General features: G+C 48.2%; 1 protein-coding gene across 3 annotated transcripts; it reads right to left on the reverse strand.

Moving 5' to 3' along the window:
• Positions 1-1,020: 1,020 nt before the first annotated feature.
• Positions 1,021-26,317, reverse strand: LOC134018573 (adenylate cyclase type 6-like). 3 transcript variants are annotated; one of them, XM_062458624.1, is made up of 24 exons: positions 26,097-26,317; positions 23,685-23,750; positions 22,529-23,447; positions 13,010-13,159; positions 12,525-12,646; positions 11,302-11,413; positions 10,827-10,954; positions 10,479-10,637; positions 10,154-10,295; positions 9,756-9,884; positions 9,071-9,099; positions 8,715-8,862; positions 8,381-8,478; positions 8,164-8,251; positions 7,900-8,016; positions 7,451-7,609; positions 7,036-7,211; positions 6,855-6,887; positions 6,711-6,740; positions 6,475-6,607; positions 5,649-5,912; positions 5,333-5,537; positions 4,901-5,025; positions 1,021-3,087 (listed from the first exon to the last, which is right to left on the reverse strand). In XM_062458624.1, the coding sequence occupies exons 3-24, from the start codon at positions 23,441-23,443 to the stop codon at positions 2,959-2,961; spliced, it is 3,591 nt and encodes a 1,196-aa protein (XP_062314608.1). In that variant the 5' UTR covers positions 23,444-23,447; positions 23,685-23,750; positions 26,097-26,317; the 3' UTR covers positions 1,021-2,958. The 3 variants fall into 3 exon arrangements, with proteins under 3 accessions (XP_062314608.1, XP_062314606.1, XP_062314607.1); XM_062458622.1 differs by having other exon boundaries at positions 23,685-23,841; XM_062458623.1 differs by lacking the exon at positions 26,097-26,317 and adding an exon at positions 25,894-26,084 and having other exon boundaries at positions 23,685-23,841.
• Between the last annotated feature and the right edge of the window lie 800 nt (positions 26,318-27,117).

The raw sequence follows: 27,117 nt of genomic DNA on the forward strand, positions 1-27,117 counted from the left end.
CTCAACAAAAATACATTATTAATGTTAACGCAATTAAATACAATCTCCGTTGTAGCTGCCTTGAAACAAGAGCCTGATGTATTCAGAAACTGAGAAGTGTGCGTTAAAAGAGAAGCTCTCCGGTCTCCGGTTTCATTCATTCGGAGAAATTTTGATTGCAGGCTGTTGATTGACATAAAATCTGTAAGGAAAATGTGTAATTCCATTAAAAAAAAGATAGGCCTTTGTTAAGTACAGAAAAAACCCACTACCCATGTTGACAGACAATAACTTGAAATCCATCTGTGCCATCAGTCCCATGAAATGTAGTCGTCCACTGCCCTCCAGTGGTTATTCACAATAAAAAATATATCGGATAAATATTTACTTTTTAAAAATAAAATAAAAAACCTAAGATTTTATTATTTTATCTATGATGGCTCACTAAAACAAAACATTTGCTTTAAATATGTGAACGTAAGTGAAATTAAACTGTCCACACAACAATAACCCAGCAAAGATCCAAAAGCAGGCTCTGACATTTCAATTGAAATGTAAACAGCCAGAAGAGGAAGGAGGGAAAGTTGATGTGAGGGTTAGCAGGAGAGAGCCAGTGTTTGGAATAACAGCATGAAGGTGTTTTTATCTGCTACTGGCCTTGAAGTCTGTGTTTATGCTATAGGCAGAGCAAGCATGTCTGTCTATGGGGTCATTGAAGCTGATGGAGGTTAGGAGTGTATGTTTGTGAAGGTATTTTTGTGTGTGTGTGTGTGTGTGTACTGAGTTAAGTGATCTGATCACCTGATTTGACTCCAGAATATGTGGAGTATTGACACAATTCTAAGAAACATCTCAGTTCATAGTTCATGCACAGTATCTAACTTTCTCATCCAATTTCAAACAACTGGTCAGAGTGAGCATGATCAGCTGGATGAAGGTGTGAGAACACTGACCTGGCTTGATTTGTCTCACCTGAACCTCAAAGCAATTCAATAATAGGGGTTGAGGAAAAACAACAAACAATAATGGAATAGACCTAAATAATACAAAACATCCATTTATTGATCTCTTATCCAAGGGAAGTATTTTCTGGAATGCAAAAAAATATATGTTGTGAGCCTTCCAGCTTCAAGACAATACAAATGAATGTAAAAAAAAAAAAAAAAATTGAAAAAAAAATTGAAAAAAAGAAAACTGGGATCACAACATGTTTATTGAATGATGGGTTCAGGATTCCACCACGGTGAGAGAGACTATGACAGCAACCCTCTCTCACTCCAGCATCAGAGCAACAACCTCAACACCTACACAAGCTCAGAGTCTATTGACTACTCTCTCCTATTTTAAATAGTTACTGTAAATAAGAATGTTCTTAATTGACTTGCCTGGTAAAATAAAAGGTAAAAAAGTTTTACACAGTGCATCATTTCGGCTTGTCTCTCAACCACATTTGCAACATTGTCAGTGGTTTTCGTATCGTCTTATATCTCTTTTGTGTTGTGAGAAATTACTTTGAAACATGAGTCACAGTTACAGTAGTCAGACACATTTCTTTTTTTATACATGAATGAAATAAATGTTTCTTAATGCTCCTTGGGGAGTAAAGAGACTGTGTGCCAATACTGTTCGATACCATCAAACACTAAATGCCATGGAGCAGAGTAGGCTGAAGCACCTGTTGTATAGGGTATATTTAGGTCTCCCAGTGTAACGTTGTTTACTGTACAGGTAAGTATTGTCCAGACAGCATTCATCTGTCTGACCCCTAAAAAAACTAAAAGAAAATGTGACGGTCATCCAGGATGGAATGAAACAAAAACAATCCTAATCACATCCAAATAGAAAGCATGGGGAAAGCAAGGTAATGAAAAAAAAACAGAAAATGAGGAATGAACAGACAACTCCAACATATAAGAAGAAAAACACATGCCTTGTAATAACCAGTTTGGCAAGAAAGCATTTTGTCAGTATCATTTTAAGTTTCATAAAAACCTCACAGTGAAAAGTTATTCCCCTTTAAAGATCAAGAACAGCATTCCATTTCACACACTCGCACTCTCTCTCACACACACATACCCACCCACACGCACAGGCGTTTACACACACACACACACACACAATTACAAAACTTCTCATAACAGTTAAAATTTCCAGTACCGTGATACAGAACGGAACCATTTGTCCATCACAACATTTTCCTTCTGGTGTGTACCAAAAACTAACATCTCCAGTATTTTATGCATTGAAAAGAGAAGACACAGAAGCGTTATGTTCATACTGTGATCTAGGACATCGCTGCAGACTGGAGGCCCTGATAAGAATCCAGAAATACGATCCAAGGCTGCTCTACATGTGTGTGTGTGTGTGTGTGTGTGTGTGTGCTTGTTTTCCTCCATGAGTATATCAAGTCCCAAAACAAAAGAAGTGTTAGACTAAACGACAGTAACATGGCCGTGTCCAAAGTGAAAGGTAGACCAGTAGAGAAAATTCCAGATAACTTTCCCCTCATATCAAACCTTTTGTTCTTTGGTCATTTTCATCCTTCTTGTCATCCTTGCATATTTATACGCGTATAGAGTCTCGTCAGAAGGGTGTCCCGAAAATAACAAAACAGCAAACAAACTTTGCCATGAAAATAAATAAGGAACTGTGTGGTACTTGTACTCTCGCACAAACATAGCCTTTAGTTAAGCTCAGTCATCTCCTTCTAAGGCAATAGGTCTTCTTCAAATCATACATGAAGCAGCTTAGTAGGGAAACGAGAACACTTTTCCGACGTGTTGTGTTGTGTGTGTGTGTGTGTGTCCGCGCACATTTGAATACAGGAGAGCTCCAGCACGCACACCCAACCGGGTCCTTCTTGGACACCGTCCGCTCCCCAGTGTGGTCCTGTGGTTGGGCTCGTCTTTTGCGAGTTCGACCACTCGCTCTCGCTGGGTTCTCTGTCCTGGCGTCCCTTTGTGTGAGTGCAGCTGGAGCTTAACTCCCCTGGGGCCCGCTGGTGAGGAAGTAGGTGGTCATCTCTCCCTTCCCCTTCACCTTGACCACGCCTCGGCATTCCAGCTGGTAGCCCCGGTTGAAGAGCACATGGTACAGGTCTGTGGTCACCTAGGAGAGAAGCTGGACACTCAGAGACACACTCCACACGTCCTGTCAGGAGCAGCTGCTCAACTCATTCTTAGGAGGTTCAAGATGATCAATGTACTGCACGTCATTCAGCGACGTAGGAAAATGTGTTACGCTACCGTTATTGTACGATGCATAACTATAATGATGTGTTTTATACAGCTGGTGTAGTCTGGTGGAGGTCTGTTTTGGTATTATTATCTTATGCTTTGGCTCCTAAGTAGACAAGAAAATGCGGAAATAAGGTCTGTGTATAACTCCCTTATGAAAGCCCTTGATATTGTCCTACAAGATGGTTCATCCCAAGTGAAAGAGGCTGTCATTGTAGATGCTTTAATGAGAATAAAAATAAAAATAAGATAGTTATGTGGTTTGGAAACCAGAAGAAATGTGTCAAAGGATCCTCAAGGCTCCTTTGTTTGAATGCACCTTGTAGAAATAATGAATAGAAATGCTTACTAGATAATTGGTGTATTTGCATAGGATGTGTTAGAACTTGCTTCCATATGTGTATTGAGACGGGATGGATTAGCAAAAGCTTGCAAATGTTTTAGAACTCTTTTCCATTTTGTTATGAATTAGCAACTGCTTGCTGATGTGCATCTAAGATAAGATGTGTTAAACCGTCTTGCGGAAAGTTTCAGATAGGAGGCCTCTGTATGACAGCTAGACACTGTTTGCGTATGACTTCTTAGAAACTGCCTGCATATGATGTGGTTAGAGAACTTTCATAGAGCTTTTTAGATAGCTACCTTTTAGAGAGTGCAGGTTACTTGGAAACATGCACGATACCTGGATACGTGCGTCATAGCACAGTCAAAAGTTACATTTGTCATCAGTTTTGAAGCATATAAAATGATTTGTATGTCTATGTATAAGAGAAGAACACGAGACTTCAGAGACAAGAGCAAGAGAAGAGAGCACCTCGAGTGCTGCCCCATCTGGGGCAGCGGGCTCACAGAAGAAGTCAGTGCGATAGACAGGATATAGCTGTCGAAGTCTTACTCTGTTAACAGTTTTAGTCAATTATTTTCATATATCCTGAAAATAATAAAAAATAAAATACAAAATATGTAAAAGACAAGTCGTTCTCCGTCCTCCCTTGTGCGCCCCTCGCCGGACCCGGGAGATTCGCAAAGCGCCACACGCCTGGAACCGTGGTGAGTCCCCGGGAAGTGTTCAGCTGTTCAGGCTCACTCTCTCTCAAAAAACAATAGGTGCGGTGTTGTGTCCTAGAGACAACGAGTGGAATAAGAGCGAGAAGAGAGCTCTTGATCGTTTTGTCTGTAAGGAACTGTTAACTGGGAGAGAAATATAACAAAGTAATAAGTGATCGACAAAGAGTGATGTTTGCCAGGGAAGGCCAAAAACATTTGCTGTAATAAAGATCTCTTGATGTTGTATTCAAAGCCCAGCGCAACACCGTGGTAGGTTGGGTGCAGGGATTCTCGAAAGGGAGCCTCTGACCAACTCAGAACCAAACGTGCGTTCTCCGCGCACGCAGCCTATGTAAATTCGAGAGACCCCGAGCGCCGAGTGCGTAGGGTCACGCGCGAGATAGGTGAGGGCGTCGGAAGGGCGCCGTGCATGCATGCTCGCAGTGAGCCCGGCCTCGTTCGTTCGACAAATGTAGCCTCCGTTTGTGCATACTAAACGTACAACTTGACATTGCTTTGTACAGCGATAGTAGAATTTGCGTACACCAGGTGGCAGTATTAACAATGCAGCTTCAGTGGATTATCGACCAGACCAACTAGATGGTCTAACCCAGTCAGGTTAGTGTGGGGTGGTTTACCTGGATGCAGTCGGGGACACCAGTGCTGTCCATACGGCTGGCCACGTTCACTGTGTTCCCCCAGATGTCATACTGAGGTTTCCTGGCACCAATGACCCCAGCTACTACAGGTCCCATGTTCAGACCTTGGGGACGATATCACAGGGTCACATCTCATGAACTACCTGAAACTCGGGCCTAATCACTCAGGGTGTCTTGTCACCACGGGACACGTGGCCACCAAAAGAACTTTGAACTGAATTGCCGTGAAAACCTCTGTAGCTTGTCAAAAAATTCTAACCAACAATCACGAGCAATCGACCATCTGAACTTAGGTGCCGCAGCCTTTGTTTCATACACAGTAAAATAGACAAAAGATCAAAAGTAACTACAGAAACGAAAATAGAACATGTTGCGCGGGAGGTGACAAATACAAAACAAGCAAGCCCTCACCTATCTTCATCTGGAAGTTGTTGAAGGAGTGCTCGTTGATGTACTTCATCTGCTCCCTGAGGCGCATGGCGTAGTCAGCCAGGGCCAGGATGTGGGAGCGGCCCTCGCGGTCGTAGGTGGAGTCGTTGAGGCCCGAGGCGGCCATGTAGGTCGAGCCGATGGTCTTGATCTTCTCCAGCTGACGGAACTTATCCTCGCTGATGATCTGCGAGGGAAACCAACCAACCAGAGGGTTTGAATCACAATCCAAGCCCTCCCCCGACCTCCGACCCCCCCCCCCCACCTCCCGCCTCACCTCCCCTCCGCCCCGCCTCACCTCGTCAAAGTCGGCGATGATCTCGTTGAGCAGCCGGAGACACTCCACGCCCTCGTTGTTGCCCTCCAGCTCCACGTAGAACTCCGAGAAGTTACTGATGGAGGCGAACATGACGGCCACGCACTCGCACGACTGGTAGTAGAGCTCGTCGTTGCGGCGCTCGCGCGCCAGGAAGTGGGCGGCCACGTCCTTGGGCAGGATGTTGTGGAGGAGGCGTCGGTTGTAGGCCTGCAGCTCCTCCATCTCCTCCTTCTCCTCGGTGGCCTGAAGGGAACACAGAGGAGTCCTCACTGAGGCTGAGGAGCGGGGCCACATCGCAGCGCCTCCACGTACAGGACAGTGCAAACGTCTTAGGCCTCCAATGTGTTTTACATAAATATTGTCTTTTTATTTTTTTACATGTGGGTGTCTGTATTTGTGCGGCAGTATAAAAGTGCACTGTCAAGCTATTTTTTGTTTCGTCTTTTCATTTCATTTGTGCCTTACTTTCATGATTTCTGCCACTAAAACCTTTGCACAGTACTGTATGTAGCATAGTTATATTTACATTCATCTAGCAGGTGCTTTTATCCAAAGCGATCAACAAATAGTGCTAACAGCATTACAGTGGTTAGTGCCGAGGAGCAGTCTGTATTTTAAAACACCTTGCAGCAAAACTGTAACTTCATCTCAATATCAGTAAGCGAGGGGAGCTTTGGGAAGCTTTGAAAGGTGGCAAAGTTCCTAATGATCCTACCTGGCTGCAGTGTAGAGGTGAAAACATGTTCTATGGACACGCTAGGCTAACAGCCCATGACGCGTTCTAGAACGCTCTGTCCTGTCATACCTGCAGCTTCCACAGGAAGTCGAGGCGTGCGGTGGACTCCACCTGCTGGGCATGCAGGTACAGAGCCAGTACAAACACGGTCAGGATGATCGGGGTCATGACCTTGAGGGACACCTTGGTCACACTCTCTTGACTGTGGAAGTAACAGGGACACATCGGTTATAAAAATACAAACAAAAACACAGGAAATCAGGCTTGTAAGATAATAAGACCAAAAACCAAGGAGAACAAATTACCATTCCTCAGTTTCATTGAAACCAATAAACCTGAATAGGAAAAAAAAGACTCATTATACACACACACAGTGGGAATAAAAAACGTAAAAAAAAAATATTTTACACCGGAATGAGCTACTTAAAAGGGAAGATCATCAAACGCACCACTGCAGAGTCTCATTCGAAGGAGTTATAGACCTGAAGGAAAAACAGAAAAACACACATTTAATATGGGTGCAAAACTGCTCGAATAGTAGAACGAACGATTTGCTGACCAAGGTCAAAATCGAATCTGACAGAAAGCCAAGACTAGGACGAGCCGAGGAGCTGAAGGATGGAGGCTCACAGGGAGTTGGCCGTCACCAGGAGGTCGGAATTGTCCAACAGGGCCACCTGGGGCCACTCCACCAGCAGCAGGAAGACCAGCTGGAGGGACAGCATGAGGGCCAGCTTCCCCGTGCTGCTGATGTGGAGGAACACGGAGCACGCCAGCAGGGTCAGCAGCACACTGTAGCTGAAGTACTGCAGAGGGAGGAGGGGAGGGGCCAGTGGAGAGACGAATAGCCAGGGCAAGGAAGGAGGACAAGAGAGAGCGTCAAGTGGACAAAGTCGCCGACACATAACAAACACGTACTGTAACACATTCACAAGGCAATGACCGGCCAACGTAACACAGACATGCGTTTACCCATACACCACCAAAATACTCAACGAGCACATCGGCCCCAGACGCGTGCACGCACGCACGCACACGCACACACCTCAGGAAAGTGGCAGGGTGTGTCCCGGCTGTTGCAGAGGGTGAGCCCGTCGTCGGCTGCCTGAGAGAGGTTGTGCAGCAGACACAGGGTCACGGAGCTCTGGGAGGTGTTGTGCTCGCGGGCCACACACTCCACCAGGCCCTCCCGGTCACAGGTAAACTGTCAGGGGGGAGTGCGTGTGGTGGCGGGAACAAAGTCTAGCGTCAACACAGTTCTGAACGTGCTGGCTGGTAGTGTAGCAACAGAGAAACGTTGATTGAACCATTTTTTCTTAGAGTTATTCACTTGATTAACCGATAATAATTTAATTGTTATAAATAAACCAGGTTGAATTGGAATCATTACTGTGGGAACTGAACCCTGAAGTCTTGTGTGTTTATTGGACTGCCTGACCAGAACTAGGACAAAGAGAGCAGAAGAGGGGGGGGGGAATGGCATCGGGCCCTCACCATGTTGACGAAGGCGGCGATGAAGAGGAGGAGGATGGTGAGGACGCCCACCAGAGTGCTGTTGGTGCGCGACTGAACGATCCGTCTGCTCACGGTCTGCAGGGCCTCTGGGAAGAGCTGAGAGGCGGCAGGCAGGCAGGCAGGCAGGGGGCGCCAGAGAGACGGGGAACAAGCCGGATCAAACGTTACCCAACCGTGCTCCCGTCAACGTCCCTCTCCCTAACCCTGCGCAGTGTGTGTCCCTGCCTGTGGCCCCACACTCACCTTGATGCAGGAGTAGATGGCACAGATGAAGAGGATGTTGGCGAGGATGATGAAGATGCTGATGAAGAGGCCCAGCATCAGGGGCGTGCTGCCAGGGGAGACACACACGGAGGTCGGAGGTCACGTACGGCCGGCACGCTTACGTGGGAAACCGTACATACACTTAATGGTTAGCGATAGCGCTGTCGCGGGCTCTGGGGAGAGAGGGAGAACTCACTGTGGGAAGATGATGATCTGGATGAAGGAGATGAAACAGAACACCAGCAGGGTGCAGGCCACGTAGCCTCCGAAGCGATCGTCCACCTTTTTCGAATACTGAGGGATACAAGGCAGGACGGTTAGCGTTAGCATGGTTAGCGTTAGCATTATAGCATGCAAGCCAACCGGGGGGGGGGGTCAACAACAAGAAGGACGCTCCCGCTGTGTGGTCCAAAGGCTCGGAGTCCCCTCCTACCGGCCGATCCTCGTTTACAACGCGGCATCAACGGTGGGCCTTCGCTGTGATTGTTTTCAGAAGGGATACGGTGTTGGTGTGAGAGGCCGACCCCAACCTTTTTCTCCAGCGCGGCGGTCTGGAAGGTGAGCAGGAACTTCTTGACGTAGGCTTTGCGGAGCTGGTCGATGCTGCGGGCGTCGATGGCTCGTCCCAGGAACTCGTCCACCTCATCCTCCGGGTTCAGCGCCTCCTGGGCGCAGCGGCTACGAAGGAGGTGGGGTGGGGGGGGGGGTGTGTGTTCATTTGTGGCAGGTAGAATGACTCAGGGATGTGTGTGGGATTAATACAGTGACAGGCACACCGCTCAGACTCTCCCACCTCTCACACAATCCCCCCCCCCCCCCCCCACCACACACACACACACACACAATAACAACTTTCATTGGCCCAAAAAAAGGAATAGGGGCTCACTTGTCTTTGCTGGACGTTTCATCGATGCCCTGGGAATGAGAGAGAGAGCGAGAGAGAGAGCGAGAGAGAGAGAGAGCGAGAGAGAGAGGGAGAGAGAGCGAGAGAGAGAATATTAGCGAACCAGTGTGAACGCCGCTGAAAGTGAAAAACACACAGACTTGGACATCTGCACTGTCTAAAGCCAGCCAGCCAGACGTTGATGTTTTAATTAAAGCTTTGAGGTGTCAGATGACACCCCACCCCTCTTCCTGGCACAAGCCCCCAGAGAATGAGGGGAGGAGGAGGGGAAGGAGAGGACAGAGAGACCAAAGAACTGGACAGGGCTGAAACCTGCTCACTCTAGTACACAGTCAATAAGATCAGGATTAGTGTTGGTTGCTTCTGGCTGCCCATTGCCAGGTCCTGCCCCTGGACTGTACCCCCTGCTGGTTGGACTGCAGCCAACGTTTAACACATTTTCCTATTGGCTTCTGTTAGCTTCAAAGGCTTTAGGATCCCATCACGAGCACTTGTCAAACCTACGACCGTTCGACCGCAAACAAAAACCTTCACGTCATCTGTGAATCGTCTCCATTTCCATTATTTTCAAAAGTAAACAGAAAAATATAACAGCACATGGATTTAGAGAGGAGGCTGAGAGCTGGAGGAGGAGAGCTGGTTTGCTCCCGGAGGAGGCCGGTCTCACCATCTTTCTGAAGGCTTTGGAGTCTGTGGTCCTGGAGAAGGATCTGTCAGGCACCCAGCGTGGCATCAGGCCCTCGGTGGAGGGGGCGCGCGCCCGCTGCATCTTGGCCATCACGGCCTTCTCCTCTTTCTGAAGGGCACACACACACACACACAGATGTACAGAAGTGTTCTTCCCATGGTGATGCCTTTTACCCACCGAGCTGGCTCCCTGAAGATATGGTACTGTCAACTTTAGTGTGAATTAGTCAAATTTGCTTAAAACTGGTCCGAGACAAGATTATTCTATGGTTAACTTAAGTTTGTTCTGCTTGCTTTAGTTACTAAAAAGAACCATGTTTTGAATTGCTTTTCACATACTGTGGAATCCCCAACCGTGTGTGTGTGTGTGTGACTGACCCTCTTCTGGCTGCAGCCCAGCACCAGAAAGGTCTCGATGTTGTTGTCCTTCAGGTAGGCGTTCCTGTCTCCTCCAGAACCAGGTTCCACCTCATAGTCACCGTTTAGATACTGCAGGGTGGCCTTGGTGATGTGGATACGCCTACACACACACACACACACACACACACACACAGGTCAAACTGACAGATCAGACATGTGCGTCTACAGAATGGGGCTACAGTACCAGGAATCCACACGGCTATAAACGAGGTGTACAGTTCCGACCAATGGGAGGTAGTCGTGCTACAAGGAAGGGGGAGGGGCTGGCGGTGTGCTCTCTCACCCCGCCGCGCCCCCCGCCTCCATCTGATTGGCCAGCGTCACGTCGTTGGACCACACGTCAAACTGCCACTTGCGCAGCCCGAGCACGCCGCAGTGGACACGTCCGCTGTGGATGCCCACACGCATGTTGACATTGACGCCCGTGACCTCCCTCACCAGCCTGTGGACACACACACACACAGCTCCCTCACCACAAAGCGCGGAAGGGAAACACACATGCTGCTGCGCTTTTTGTGCTGCGTCATCACGTGTGCGTGAGGTGCGCATGTGGGTGACTTGGAAGGCACTTGTTTATGTTTGGGTAATTTACGTGTAGGGGTGTGTGTGTGTGTGTGTGAGAGACACTCACGAGATGGCCTCTATCATGTCCACTCCCATCTCCACACAGCAGTGAGCGTGATCGGCCCGCGGCTCAGGGAGACCAGACACACAGTAGTAGCAGTCCCCCAGGATTTTAATACGCAGACAGTGGTTCTCCTACAGGGGACACACGTACACACACACGTACACAAGCACACACACGTACACAAGCACACACACGTACACAAGCACACACACACGTACACAAGCACACACACACACGTACACAAGCACACACACATGTGCACACACACGTAAACAAGCACACAAGAGAAAAAAATAAAATAAAAAAAATAAAAAAACGGCACACACACACACACACACACACACACAAGTGCGCGCACACATATAAGGACACATACACGCAGAAACACAATTACATACGGTTAGGCTTCTCTGTATTGAATTTGTAGCTGGATGAAATAATCTAGTTATAGAAGAGCCGGAACTGGGGCTGGGCTCACCGAAGCCAGTTTGTCGAAGCGGGCAAAGAGCTCATTCAGGGTCATAACCAACTCCTGCGCTGTGCACTGGGACGCCAAACTGGTGAAACCCTCTATGTCTGCAAACAGTATACTGGGAGATGAAGAGGAAGAGAGGAAAGGGAGGGATGGACAGAGAAGGGACGGGATGGATGAAGGAGAGGGGGAGGGAGTGGCGGAAACCAAAACAGAGAGACAGGGCGAGACAGACAAACAGGCAGAGACAGTGAGATCAATGAGCATAGTTAGCATGGTCTAGCGCCTTCCGGGCAACTGTTATGAAAGAGTGTGTATGGGTGTGTGTGTGTGTGTGTGGGGGGGGTGTATGTGTGTGTGTGTGTGTGTGGGGGGGGGGGTGTATGTGTGTGTGTGTGTGTGTGTGTGTGTGTGTGTGGGGGGGGGGGGGTTCATTTGTTCAGCTCTGGTTCGTGTTTGGCGTCTGATCTGGGCCAATCTAGGTCACCTCCTCCAGCCCTCCCCAAACGTGAATCAGCACTTCCCCCGCTCTCCCTCCACCCTTCCACCCCTGCCTCGCTCGCTCCGCTCTCTTTCTCCCCTGTCCGTACGGCCCTCTGCTCTGCCCATGCGGCTGGACTTGTATCCAAACAGGGAAAACAACAGGAGCTTCCTCCAGGGGGGCAACAGGTGGCACTGTTGGCCCCGTTATGCTCATCCTCGTCACTGACAGGAGAAGAGAACCGGGCTCTCTCCGCTGATCTCTGATTGGATGAATAGAACATTAGGGGGGGGGGGGGGGGCGGTTAACCGGGTCAACAACCAGGTACGTGTTCCTACTCTGTCTTTTGTCCTCATCCGACCTCAGTTGAATGTCTTCCCTGGAGAGCCATTGACGGAGAGCAGCTTCCTCGGTCTTAATCTGAATCGAACGGTCCCACTCGGATGTTCTTATGGATGGCCTCATTCTCAGGGGAGGAACGAGGGAAGGTGTTGGGGGGGGGGGGGGGGGGGTTGAGGGGTATTGCTGTGACTCTTCATTTCAGGAGCATGACTGACCTCCAGTGCAACTTTTCAGACTCACCAAAAAAAAAGTGACGATTCTGTTATAAGATGACAATCTATAGTTAGCCATGTCCAGCAGGACTCAGGGGACTAATCTGGGCCAATAGCAAGCAATAATATCCTGGTTCCATATTACTAAATCACTCCCATCCCAGCCTCCGACTGTCACCATAGCTGCGACCTACCTGACATTATCGTGTTTCTGAATGTAGATCTTGTGGAACATCATATTCTCCTTCTTGGCATTGATATCTGCCTTCATCTCCATGGCAACGTGCCTCGGCAGCACAGACAGCAGCAGGCGCTCCTGAGACGGTGAGAGAGAGAGATAGAGAGAGAGAGAGAGAGAGAGAGAGGGGGGGGAGGGAGGGAGGGAGAGACAAATAACATAGAGGGGGGGGGAAAGCACTCAGTTCATTCACTTTCATCTGTTTTCTAAAGCTAGGATCCTCAAAGAGTCACCACTTGCGTTGGCATGTGCGTGGGAGCACGTTGCTAAAATATAGAGATGAACTCGATATACTCCAAAACATGCTGCTGACCTCAAAAGACACATTAGCCAAACACTGAATCCCTTGGGCTCTTGTGTTTGTCCCTTGATAGTCGATGTGTGTGTTTTCATTTACAGCACATGCAATACGTGTGTGTGTGTGTGTGTGTGTGTGAGCACCTGCTGCTGGTTCTCCCTCTGCAGGTGCAGCCTGGCCTGGATGTAGCCCCTGGTCTCCTGGAAGGCCTGTCTCTGGGACACCTCCGCAGGGTAGTGGGTGCACACCCCAATCATGTTGGTGCACAGGAAGATCAGCACGTTGGCACTGATCTGGGAAGACAAACACACACACACACACACACACAGGAGAGCTCATGTCAGTTTGACCTGGGCGAGGAGCACAACCAAATTCATAAAGGCTATGTTGTCATGGGAGTTCCTCGCAGCTAAATCTTTCAAATCAGCTAATTTTGATTCAGAAAATGTTTGAAAAAGCGATCAGAGGTGATCTGACTGAGAGATGATGAGCACAGCATGGTGGGCACATTCCTGACCCCGCCCCCCTTCCCCGGTCCCGCCCCTACGACGCTTCACTCATATGATTAAGGGGGGCAACCGTCAGAGCAGAATGTCATCCCCATAACGCATCAGAAATAACAAGTGATCTTTTTTCTCCTTTGGTCAACACACTTATTTCACCAGAAGTGAATCGCAACAGTGCTGCAACACTAGAGAACGATCTGAGTGGAGTCACAGCCTAGAGTGTGTTGACCAAAGGAGAAAAAAGATCACTTGTTATTTCTGATGCGTTAGGGCAGCAACAGTGCTGCAACACTAGAGAACGATCTGAGTGGAGTCACAGCCTAGAGTTGGCTTAGCGGGGTCGCTGCCCTAAAAAACATTCCTCTGTGTGTGCGCGTGTGTGTGATGTGTGCATGTGATGTGCGTGTTTGCAGGCCAGAGTCTGTTAGTGATTTTTTCTTCTCACCAGTCCTCAGCCAGCACTATTCACAGAACCTATTAGAGTGCTGGGTTTCCCCTCTATCACTCACAAACACAAACACACACATTTTCTCTCTGTCTGCACTCACACAACCAGCCCTCTAGCACACGCACACACACAAACACATTCCTTTTCCGCGCATGCTCGTGCAGCAAAATCTCTCTCGGAACCCCCCCTGCCCCCGCCACGCCCCCAACAAGAGCGCGTGAACACACCACAGCCTGGGAACAGCTTGACCTCTGACCCCGGCCGCCAAACTGTCTATATACCATTAGATCACCCCTAATAAGAAAAGGACGTGCGGCGAGCGCGCCAGCTCGAGCGGCGTCTCCCCGTGCCGCGCCCTGCGATGACGAGGCTGCGCCGGAGTGCGGCCCCTCTAATCGCAACATCAGTACCAGCATTCTGGCACTCTTCGGCTGGTATGCTGCCAAACCAGTGTGCGCGTGTGTGCGTGTCAGAGCCATCCACTCGGCATGCACGCACGCCGCATGCTTTCCAACACTCCCAGGTTCCACTCGTATCGCTCCGTCCTGTCGCTAATCAAGCAAGCTCGACTGGAAGATTAAAACGTCCCACAGAGAGAGGGGGCTGTGTGTGGGGGGGAGCAGAGCTGACGCATAGCAGTGGGAAGTATGCCGCCCCCTCCCTCCACCCCCCACCCCCCACCGAGAGGCCTGGGGCCAAGGTGGAGCCGTGGCTGTCTCCTGCGGAGGGTGTGGCGGAGGTTTACACCGTACACAGGAGGGGACCAGGCTGCTGTTGCCACAACAGGACAGGAGACGACCTGACGACCTCGGTGCCGGACAACAAAACCCTAATCACCTGGCGCAGGGATAACGTTGTTCATCCAACGTGATGACAGATGCAGATCGCGGGGATCGGGTGACCATTTGGGGTTAGGGGTGGGTAGGGGTGGGCAGGGGGGGGCAGGGGTGGGCGTGTGGAGGGGGGAAAAGTAAACAAAACCGCTTACAGATGTGTTTAACCACAAGAGGATTACGGAAAACAGAGGCAAGAAAATGTCGGATAATCGTTTGTTTTGAAATAGTTTCACTAGCGCCTCTTTTTTTTTTATATATATCCCAGGTTTCGGGAAGGAGAAGTTTGTGATGTGTGACGACAGTTTATGATCCCAACAAGTCTCTCCTCTGGCTGGGCCCCCTCTAGAGTTGTCACAGTAACGTCATTTCTAGGTCACTGTACAGAAACATCCCCTTCCCTAGCATAAATATCATCCGCCCTCGACTCGGATTAGCCGACGGATTTTCAACCAACCACGACACAGAGTTCTTAGCCGCAGCTTCACTCAATTAGCCGAGAACCAATAGTCATAAATAAACCATCGATGGGGCCATGTGGTTCGGCACCCACAGTTCTTCCTGTTGCGTAATGCAGCTGCTAGATTCCGATTCCCAGGTTCGGGACTGAGGTGGCGGTCTTGACGGCTGTGGTACTGAACTTGACCGCATTAATCCCGAACAGATGGTGCATGGCGAAGTTGACCGAATCGGATAACTTTGTTAAGTGGTGTGGGAGTGCCCGACCACCTGTTTCCGCTCCTGTGATCGCCCGGGTGTGCAGTCGCGGCCCCCTCTCCCTCCGGCCCGGAGATCTGCTGCTGATGTCGTTGTTGTGTCACTCTTGGATTTCAAACACTCCCGAGGTTGCAGTAATGATGTTTATTACCATTGATTTTGGCACTTACACCACACATACACACTCACTCACTGGAGGACTTGCAGGCTCCCACAAATGTTTACGGAATTGAGTTGAATAATTGAAATGCGGACAGGTTATAAATAAACTGCATGTGTGCTGTAACAAATGATTCGCCCTAGTCAGCTGACTGAGTTAGCTATGCCATAAAGGCTATGCATGTTTTTCTTTGGATTGACGGGTCTTTGATCATAAAGCTTGTTATCTCTCTCCATCCTCCTAAACTTCAGATCTGACCAAGCCCAGTCAAACAACACACTCCAGAAAGAGAGAGAGACAGAGAGACAGAGAGAGGGGAGAGAGAAGAGGAGATAGATAGGTCTCCATAAAGCATGTCTCAGTGTGCTGTAACATTGACTTAAGCTGAACCTCTTTGGCGGACTGACTTGAGAAGAGTCTAAACATTGACTTATAAGGTGTGCCTGTCCTCGGGGTGGACTACCGAGCAGAAATTAGCAACAGAATCATGAGAGACAGAGAAATACAGAAAAGCCAGCCGTGAAAACAGACAAGGGGATAGAGGAGTGTTTTGCTTGGCAGGTGTGCACAGATGGCCGAGCGCAGCCTGATTTCAGAAGTCTCACACACCCAGTCTGGGTCCAGACAGAAGGCCAGGGAGAAGGCCTCTATGTAGAGACGGCTTCTAACACTCCTACTGTACTGCTTGATCCGGCCTATGGATCAAACACTGCTGATTTAATAAGGCACTAACACAATGAGGAAATGACCTGCTTGTGCTCTTCCAGCCGCGCCCCGAACAACCATTACCCTGACAACCATTACCCTGACAAACGCCGCTGTCTCTGACCTAAAAAACATCAACAACGTCTATCGTCAAACGTGAGCCGGTGCTTGAGAACGTACCCACCCGAACAATCTAGTCGACACAGGGGCCAGTTTGGGCCGGCGGAATCTGATTTCAAGATATGGCTCAAACGGGATATCGCAAGCTAGCACCGCTCAAACAAGATATCACAAGCTAGCACCACTCAAACAGAAACGCCAGCTGTGACCTGGAAAGTCAATCGCTGTGCAAATAAAGTGAGATGCACCTATCAACATAAAACAATAGATCTGGCAATGTTTAAGAACGTACTTCAACCGACTTATGATTAAGTGGACAATGATTCAATAGATGACAGGACATGGTTGGCCCGGCATTCCTCCTTGGGTTGAGAAGAAAGTGTAACAGCATACATAGTGTACACACATAAATAACGAACAGGACAATAGAGTCTGGTGTGTGTACTGCAGGTTAATAGGGATACATGTGTGATATGCAACTGCTGCTCTGTAGAAGAAGTGAAGGCAAAGGGCCAGTGGGTTATCCTCCCTGACCCAGCACACAGACACACACGCACACACACCCTGGGGATGGGGTTGTTGACATGGAGGCTTGACTCCAACAGATGACCTTTGAGAGGCATCTGGAACTTTTAAAATGTCTCCCAGAAACGAATGTCATGGACTCTAATTTATGTCAGAGCAAGAGGCTATGGTGGCATTTCTGACCACAAAAAAAAAACTTTGAACTTGTGCTGAGGAGGGCTGCCTAATAAACAACCGTCCTAACGGGTGACAGGAAAACAAATGGGAAATACGGAGAGGGAGAAAGATGGAAAGGGAGACAAAGAAAGGAGAGACAGAGAGTTTTAGTCGGAAAGATAAAAGCGAGCAGAAGAGGGAGCTAGGCCCCTTCACCCAGCTCAATACGTCTGGACATGGGCCACACATCTGTCGCGAGGAACCCAGTGGAAACGAACACGTGCGACGTAAATGTTTTCCAAACACGACGCAAAATCCCCCGGGCTACTCAGGACTCGCTAAATAAAACAAACAGTAAACCGTCCTTCTTCAGAACATTATCAGAACACAAACTATGCTAAATATTGACTTTAACCACTATGTATACAGATCGATAGAGGGACCAGTGGAACAGGTTCTAGTTTCAACATCTGGATGGATCGGTGCCGCTTTGAAAGCAGGCGGTGAAGTGAAGCACATGAGCAAGCTGTTGGAGAGAAGCCGAAGCTCTCCAGGGGTGACACGAGGTAGCTCGCGGTCACGTCAACGTCAAGCACGTCACGATGTTTCACGGGTGAAGAACAAGATGTTCACCGGGAACAAAGGAGGACACAAATATGTTGCGAAGGACAGGCAATGTGAGGTCCTAAAAATGGCTGGTTCTTGGCAGGTTGACCTCGAATCGAAAATCTTCCTGTTTATATAAGGTCAACAACGTCGTCAAATTTGGGTCATTAAATGACCAAATTGGAGCCGGACACACCAGGAAACTTAAGACTTTTTGGGGAAACAGGTCAAACAGCCAGGACCCTCTCAGTGTTATCGACACCTGAAATGTGTTTTATGTGCGGCCACAGTTCCATCAGAGGCTCATCATAAATCAGTGTGTCGACAGCGGCAGAGAAAACAGTTCAGCACAGGAGAGGAGAGGCAGTCATCTGAGCTACGGCTATAAATATGACCTAATACAGTTATACTTTCAATATCAATAGTTTGGAAGAGTGAAGCCTCTGACTAACACATCTTTGTTCCAGCATATAAAAGACATCAGGCAAGCACAGGCTGGTGGGCCAACAATTGTACAAGGTTGCGGTTGTGTGGTCCATTTGCAATACAAACTTTACAGCAAATGTATTGATCAAGAAAGTCCATTTCAAACCCGAGGATAATCTTCCATATTGTGATCTCACATTTATGTCTGTGTGTATATATGTTTTATTCACACAAAAGTGCTATCTGGCAAGTATTGGTGGCAGCCTAATTGAATGACGAGACGACAGCCATGACTGACATAATAGATGACAGTTTAGCAAACAGGGATATTTATCTCCACAGCACGAGCCAATGACAGCATATTGGGCTCAGCAGGAGTTTCAGCAAAAACTGCTTTTAAAAGCCTAGGGGCCTGCGTGCCATGCAGATCAACACTTAGCACTGCTAATGGCTTCCTAATATATAACATTTGGCTGTTTTCCAAAGCTATTCAGACACAAATCCCTGTATTTACTTTTGTTGTGGGCCCAGTCCTCACTAAGCCATGCAATATCTGTTATTAGAAGCCCAGAAGTTGTCCCCACACTCACATAACTATTCTTAGCGCCAGTGCTGTTCTGACTGTTATCGCTTGTGTTATTTTAAGTGCAATATTTTCCTCATCACTAATCCCGATAGCTCCCACCCACCACGGTGTAAGTTATCCAGTCTTGTATCACAGCTCCAGGCTGTAACACAATGAGTGGATGAGTCACAAGCGCTCTCTCAGAGCAAGGATCCTGCCTTTCCATTATCTGAGACAGTGTATCTGAGACGGTGTATTGTTTGCGGCCATCAAATCAGATGAAGAGTTTCTCACATTCCTCCCTCCCCCTCTCCCCGATAGTCCAACCAAGGGAGCTGGACCGTGCTGGTGGACAAACAGGGAGGGCACACTTCGTCCCTGCATGTGTGTGTGTGTGAGTGAGTGAGTGAGTGAGTGTGAGTGAGTGAGTGAGAGAGAGAGAGAGAGAGAGCTAGAGGTGAGAGAAGGGGAGATAGATAGAAAGACAGAAAGGGAGACAAAAGAATGAGAGGAAAAAGAAAGGAGAGACAGAGAGTTTTAGTCGGAAAGAGGGATACATTTACAGAGAGGAAGAGAGACAGAGAGAGAGACAGAGACAGAGAGAGAGAAGAGGAAGGTTGGTGTACAGGACCAGCCACTACAGAACACTGCCATATTGTTCACTGGATCATCTAAATCACTGCTCAATTCAATCAGTGAAACTAGGAAAAGAAGTTCCCAATTTGGCAAAAGCTGGAGGACAAATGACACAGAGCTCAAATGTTCCAGGCAAAAACCGCAGGTAATTGGTCTCAGGTTCAGGTGTATTGTGTGATGGTTGTCAAGCTGTTTTCTTACGTAAGGCCAATGTTCTGCCCTAAATGCATTATGTACGCCTCTTGCCTTGCCTACGACAATTCATTGATTGGTATCTTTTTCATCACCGAGGCAAGGATCAGTACATTTCCATTGACCCTGCATGGGTTGACTCCACAACAATTTGCCTCAGGAACTGGTTTTTCCTCTAGCAGTCAGTTTTGTGCAGACACAAAAGGCCTGGACTAGATGTGCTTTCCTGGTGTGTCAGGACTCCTGTTCCTCCGGTTACTGCCCTCACTACCGGCAGTCCTGCTCAACTGAAGACAGGTCAGTCGACCTGGCGTAGGATTTATGAGGGCCTCTTACATGTACATGACGTAAACACTTCCTATAGTACATCAGACTGCGCATTCATTCCTATGATGATCCAACAATGTGGAATTACAATGATAAAAAAAATACATCTTGGGCTCAGACTTGATTACGGGAATTTCTGAAATAAAGTGGAAAAAAGGCTCCGTGTGTGATGTCAGCCTTACGTATGCGCACCAAGACACGAGGCCTGTTCCCAGTGGTAGTCACACGAAGCCAAAGTGAAAAGCCTTAACGACAGCCCCGCAATCTCATCTCGGTGTCACACACATGCAAGGAGGCATCGCTCTGTTTTCGATCTGCATGTTTAAAAACCGCTGGGCGGGCGACAGTCGGCAGACAGCGACGCCGTTTCATTCAAGGCCTTTCCCTTCGTCCCCTCCTCCCATCTCACAGTTCTCCAACGCTGGCTAAGACGTGGAGGGTGACCCGGGGAGGCGAGGTCACTTCTGAACACTTCAAGGGAACCGCCATCGGCGCCGTTCTTCGGAGAGCTGCTGGTTATCTTCATCTAACTGCTGGCTGTCTAAGTGGAGGGAGAGATCTGATGGAAATGGCCACCACGAGGTCCGTGAGCTCAATCTCGGAGCCCAGCAAGATATGAAAGGGCATTCTATCTAAGGGGGCCTTTGTACGATGGGAATCGTGACTCACAGTTGGGGAGAGAGAGCGAGAGACATAGGAAAGAAAGAGAGAGACAGAAAAAAAGCACGAGAGAGAGAGGGAGAGACAGGAGGAGACTGCTTTTTCTGTTGCATGCGTAAACCATTTCATTCCCCATCCGTGGCAGACATCCCATGTCACCACCATCCCCCCCCCCACCCACCCCCCAACACCCCCCCCCCCACACCCCAACCCGTGTCTCACTCTCCCTCATCATGGAAGCCCCTCACAAAGATGCCTTTTGTTTGCCTGATCAGCCTCGCCTCTCTGCCCTCATGATGTCCCACATGTCCTTCTCCAGGGGGAATATAAAAATAAGGGGAAAAACAACAACTAGGAACTCAGAAGACCTACAGTCAAAGTATCCACTTGTGGTAAGGAGAGGCAAACGCCTGTTCTCCCAAACCCAGGTGAATTCTGAGATCACTGAAGACACCCAATCATCTAAGATGAACCCTGCCGTCTACAGTTCCATTAAGAGAAGGTTTGTCATGAGGTGGTCAATCATTGTTTTTATTTAAAAAGTATCATCATCAGCAGTGAGCGCTGAGGTGGAGCGCTGAGGTGGAGGCAGGGAGACAAGCACAGGGACCCACAGACAGACAGTCTAGGGGGGGGGCAGTCAAAGCACAAGCCGGTATTCGATGTCCATACAGGCCACTCACACTAAGGCTGGTGTTGGATATTGAGGTGGAGTTGGGGTACATTAGGCTGTAACACACGGTGAGGCCCTACATTGATGGGTATTACTTGTGTGCTTCATGTTTTGGCTACTCGCAATGTTTTGTGGCTATCTTGTTGTTATGATCAGTGACCTATGCACTTTGTAAAGCTCTCTCTTGGAAGTCGCTTTGGATAAAAGCGTCTGCTAAATGAATAAATGTAAATGTTATTACTTCAGCAAGCTCAAGGAATATTATTTTTGCCACTGTGTGTAATAATTTAAAAAAAGTGAATGTGCTTGGGCCAACTGTCCATTTAATTCAAATAAAATACCAACACTAACATAAGGATTTAAGAATATAATGGCTACAATAATCCTTCTATTCATCTTAAGGACAAAAAAAGAGGATGCAATAAACTCGAATAAAACTATTGATAAGCCAATAAACTCTAGCAAGTTATGTGTGCCACTCTGTATTTTCTGTCCTTAAATTATGGAAATTACAAATCTGCTTAAACTTAAATTCACAATTTTCTTCCAAGTTTAAGCAATGGTTATTTTGTTCTCAGTCAAGTCCATTACACAACACACAATATCCCACCCCTCCCTCTGGAACAATGCCTTCCTTGTTTTAGGGAATTGAGGCTTGAAAGATACAGTATTATATTGTCATGATATTCCTACATTATACAGCTAAAGAGGCTCATTCAACCTAGCTGACCTTCTGCAAATCCCAAAAGAGTTGCCAATAGTTGCCCTAAAGCGGAAAACATAGCCTCATTAAAAATCTCATTTTAAGGCTGCCAAAGATTTACTGTACCGTCTACTTTTAGTACAGCACCTTTGACACCAGAAAGTCTGTACACAGTTTGTCCTATATCAATGAAGAAAACTAGGACGTTTTACTGTAGGTCATGAATAGTAATGGGGAACGTTGCCCAATTGTCCAATGATAATACGAGGCACAGCGGGAAGGGGGGGGAGGGGGGTGGACGACGACAAAGGGTGGCGTAAGTCTGTCACTTCTCATGCACAAGTCTGCACCCTAAATGCCCCTGGTGAAGCCTACGCCCCATTTAGCCTGGACTTTGATCCAGTCAGATTTCATGCTCAAGGGCAAATAACGTAAACAAGTTTAAAAAAAGGTATGCTGGGGATTTCCACCCATGTCGAGTGACGCGATTTGCTGTGTGATCGTGTGAGAGCACGAGACTAGGTGTCTCTCCCAGGCGGGGGGGGGGGAAAAAAAGCAGTCGACGCGGCAACGGAAAGCGGAAGCAACGGGATCCGTCGAGGCCAGGACGGCACAAATCGGCGAGGTTCACAAAGTGACCGACCCAGGCCTCGTTCGGCACCCTCGGGGATCCCTAGTCGGCCGCGGCGGTGAACGCCTCTCACCTGTTTGAGGATGAACTTGTCGTCCTGGTTGAGCTGCCAGGCGGTGACCAGGTGGATGGTGGAGAGCGCGGCGCCGCTCAGCACGGCCGCCCTCATCCTCACCGGCAGCAGCGTGTAGATGATGTAGATGAAGAACACGGACCACCAGATCCCCTCCGAGGCGCTGCGAGGGGCCACCATCAGCACCCCGAACACCTGCACCACCATCAGCACCCCGATCACCAGGTAGCTGACGATCCACATGTAGTCCTGGTGAAAGCCGTTGCGGTTGCACACCACCATCATGGCCAGGAAGGTGCCGATGGCCACGGAGAGCACCGAGGCGTAGGCTACGTCCGGGGGGCCGTGGACGCAGTGGAAGGCCAGCATGATCCCGCACACGATGACCAGCACGCCCATCAGCATGGTCAGGGAGCTCTGGTTGAGTCGGAAGAAGTAGCGCTGGTACAGACGCTCCAGTTTGGCCGACTGGAACTTCTTGGACTGGAACACCCGCACCAGCCTGGTCCAAAAGTCCGCCGCCGTCACCGCCTTGCAGCCGCCCGTGCCGTCCTCCCCTCCGTCCTCCCCTCCCTCCTCCGGGCCTTTCCTCCCCTTCAGCTCCCCGTCCTCGAAGCCCAGGGCCACAGACTTCAGGCCCAGGTCGCCCGCTCCCCCCACCTGCTTCCCGTAGTGGTCCTCCTGCCAGACGCAACGCATGCCAAAGTTGCCCCCGCTGGCCCCGGCTCCGCAGTGGTAGTGCTGGGGGGCCGGAGGGGGCGGCTCCAAGTCCTCCGAGTCCCGCAGGCAGCTCATGTAGCGCGGGTTGCACAGGGACGAGCCGTCCGTCCTCTTGGACTTGTTGCCATTGCGCTCGCCCCACGCCGTCTTTCTCTCATCCACTCTGGCTACGAAGAACCCTCTGGCCCACGACATCCCGCTGACGCGCCGGAGATAGATACAGTTAGAACGGGGAACGACCCACAGTGGGAGTGGGTGGAGCAGAAACAACAGATCTCTCCTGACAGTTGATGTCCGTTTTAGACACGACTGAGAGAACATAACACACAACACCTCGGTTCTACTCATTCTCAGCCTTTAGCATGCGACCATGTGTGTGTGTTTTGTTTTTCAGTGAGAACATTCAGAACGGAAGGAGGGCCGAGGGTGGTCTTACCTGATTGGGCTGGACTGTGTGTTCCAACACTGCTGCGCTCCTCAGCCAAGCCTCTCATTTATCCCACTGAGCACACACACACACACACACACACACAACAAAGTCAGACCGACCAGCAGCACAGCACGAGAGGTGTGTCAGTCCAAGATGTCCGCCTCTGTGGAGAGAAACACCGTTCTTAGAGTTGTTGTTTTAGAACACAACACTTGCTACCCAGGTCCTGAGAGAGAAAAACAACACTTTTTAATCTGTGATGAAAGCTTCAGAACACAACTCTTAAAGTGAGGCGATGGTGCACCAAATAATCATGGAATCTTCCAAAGAAGGACAGTCAGTAAGAAAACAATAAGAAAGACAAGTTAATAAGTGCCAAATTCAATGTGTGTCAAAGAGATAAGCAATGCTGTCAACAAAATATTTGTTAGCCAAATGATCCTCGACAGTCTCCACAAACCATCACACCCGCCTCACCAACAAAATGGCCTTTCCATGCAATCAAATACAAAGTGAGAAGCCAAATCTTTGTTGTTATTTGTTGCCGTTGTCGCTAATGCCCGGTGTCACGCTTCATTGAGAAAGATTTGCATGATTACCAAGATTCTAAACAGTTCTGCTCTAAATAATTCTGCATTGCTTGCTTTAACTGGACGTTAAATGGAGAACTTCATCAGGCTTTGTGTGGTTAACTCATATTACAGCCATCACGTTAGGGCCATTAGGTTCCATCAGCCCTGCGTGGGCATAGAGGGGGGGGGCTTATCCTGTTGGGTAACAAAAGCCCACTGAGTGGGCACCATCAGAGTTCAAGAGCTCTCCAGCCTAGATTGAACTGTCCATGCTTCTCTCATTAGCATTGATGAGTCACTTTGGCTGGTTTGGGGCGGCACAAGTCAAGGACACTGCTAACCTCTAAACTTCGTAAGATAATCTAATGGAAAACTGTCTAGGTGCAGATGCGCGCACACACACACACACACACACACACACACACTTGCCTTAAAAGAACACATTTGGCCTGATTAAAGACAAACGTGTTATTTTGAGTGTGGTCAATACATGACATTCTAAATTGATTATAATGTGGTCAGCTGATGTACTCGAGCATTCGGTTTCTCAATAGGGTGATCATGCGCTCACCAAAATATGTCTAACCTTGCATGGTCTCTTGTGCCTTATCGAGATACGAGTCAAAGCTGGCAAGGACAAACCAGAGACAGTTCTCCGATGTCAACAAACGTCGGATAACCCTTTGGCCATGAAAACGGAAAACATAGCCGATTAAAGCAATAATTAGGCTAAATATTGTTCAAATGACTGAGAAGCATCCGATTTACGTTCAATGACTGCATGCTACTTACTTGCATGCACTCACCTCTGATGCATTTACGACCCGGTTGAGACAGCGGCATGCGGGTGTTATGTAATACAAACAGTGCATGCATGTTTTAGCGTCGTTCAAGATAATATTTCTAATCTTGCATGGTTTATTTTCGTATTCGCAATGGGCAACATTAAAGGTTAGAGCAAAGCAGCACAGCGGTAGATGACGGATTTTTCGCAGTATGAATGACATTCAAGTTGTTTGCGTATGCTTGTTGTCATGTGTCCGTTTTACTGTTTTGGGGTAGTATTGTAGGCTATGCTATCACACAATTCATGTGGGCCTATTTGGTTGCATATACATCGTTACATAACAGGACGCCCTGTGTATGTCAACTGGCTACAACATGCCACTGTAGTGTCATTCGCGGTACTCCCTTTTAAAGAGACATTAGACCGATATTAACTGATGGTTCTGATAATTTAGTCAGCCATTTGACATTCTGGTTATTTAGGTCTTAATTGTTTAATTGAAAGAAACCAACTTATCCATGAAACAGAAGAAAGCATTCAATTGCACGTTCAACTGGGTTACATGTACAATGTCAGGCTGTGTAGACTTTCCACTGCAACTATATTCAAGCCAGTAGGCTATAGGCTAGTCTCTAGGTTTTAATTATTTCATTTAACCACTGATGCCTCTAATGACATCCTCTAGTTCTAGACCACACATTCGAGTCGGTAGAATTGGAAATTCAATATTGGCCATTTATTGTAGTAGCATATCAAATGTCTGGTGAGTCAACTCATGTCGCCTTGTTACCACTAGCAACATGGTCGCCTGTCTCATGGCATTTGAAGCAGTGTACATCCATAGCCTATAACCCACCTTACGCTGCCCGTTCACCCTGAGACCACCACAACACTGTCAGGCCACCTCCTTAACTGGTAGACTGTTAGCTCGGAGCTGTCGACATGTTGTTACAATGCTTAATTCCCAAACTGTTTTGTAGACTCCAATAACATGATACAATGTTACAATGTAGCCTACGCTTGAAGAACAGTCAGCTACCGCTCTTCTCTGCTACTCACCACACTGACACCCTTGTAGGCTATTCCAACACCGCAGTGAAGCCGCGGCCACTTTATCTCCTTCTTGATACGACACTTGTTTTTGGTTGCAAATGTTCAGACGTTTTAGGAGGACACCGAAGATTATGGATAAGTTTGTCATACAACGTTGGCTCACCCAAACCCAAAGCTGCATTCTCTGTCCTCTCTGACTGTCGAGCCCTCAACAGCACTACTCAGACATGGGGCTGCATTCCCGCTCGTGAACTCAGGAGTCCCCCTAGCGTTAGCTTGGGTGTGAGTGTGTGCGTGTATTAGTGTTGGACACTTTTGCTCGAACTGCTTTAGAGCAGAACACAAGGGCATGAGTAGTCTAGCCTACAATAATTCTCCCCTTTAAGAGTTCATGTTAACATGGAACCCTACAGTAAAATGTTTCATATTTCTAGAAATAGACTTGCAATAGGCCTGCCAATCATATTCTTGGGAGATATCCCAAAATGAATACAATAATATGTAGGCCTATAAGCTCATAAGTCCATTTGTTCGATTTAGTTTATCCTCCACAGTACAGCTTAGACTAGCTTTATTTGATATGAAAGTCTAAGATTTCTGCTGCAGATTCAGTTACCCCACTCATCAGCTTTGAATGTAAGGTCTGTCTGAGAGCCTGCTGGAAATCGAGAGTAATAGGACAATAATGACTCAGTATGGGGCCGTTCTTACAGGCTACCAAGATCATGTGGATTCAATTCTCCAAAATTGCTCTACTGTGGGGTATTGGGTAATATAGCGCCACCTACTGCCTAGTGTTTGTTCGTATTTGTAGTTTATTCCAGTAGTGTATCTTTTATTTCTGTGGATGTACTTGACCTCATTTCCAATGAAACTCTAAAAGTTTTACACTAACTCATCTGGAGTCAGGTGGCTGAGCGGTTAGGGAAGCGGGTGAGTAATCAGAAGGTTGCCAGTTCGATTCCCAGCTGTGCCAAATGACGTTGTGTCCTTGGGCAAGGCACTTCACCCTACTTGCCTCGGGGGG

Source organism: Osmerus eperlanus, chromosome 4 (assembly GCF_963692335.1).
Source record: "Osmerus eperlanus chromosome 4, fOsmEpe2.1, whole genome shotgun sequence".
NCBI lineage: Eukaryota > Metazoa > Chordata > Actinopteri > Osmeriformes > Osmeridae > Osmerus > Osmerus eperlanus.

What these genes read in the sequence shown, in the direction of transcription:
- LOC134018573 (XM_062458624.1), bottom strand. Translation starts at nt 23,443, where the DNA reads ATGTCGTGGGCCAGAGGGTTCTTCGTAGCCAGAGTGGATGAGAGAAAG. An exon ending in AGAGGGAGAACCAGCAGCAG is followed by an intron (nt 12,647 to 13,009) that starts GTGCTCACACAC and finishes TCACCGTCTCAG; the next exon opens with GAGCGCCTGCTGCTGTCTGT. An exon ending in TTCAATGAAACTGAGGAATG is followed by an intron (nt 6,608 to 6,710) that starts GTAATTTGTTCT and finishes TTACTTCCACAG; the next exon opens with TCAAGAGAGTGTGACCAAGG.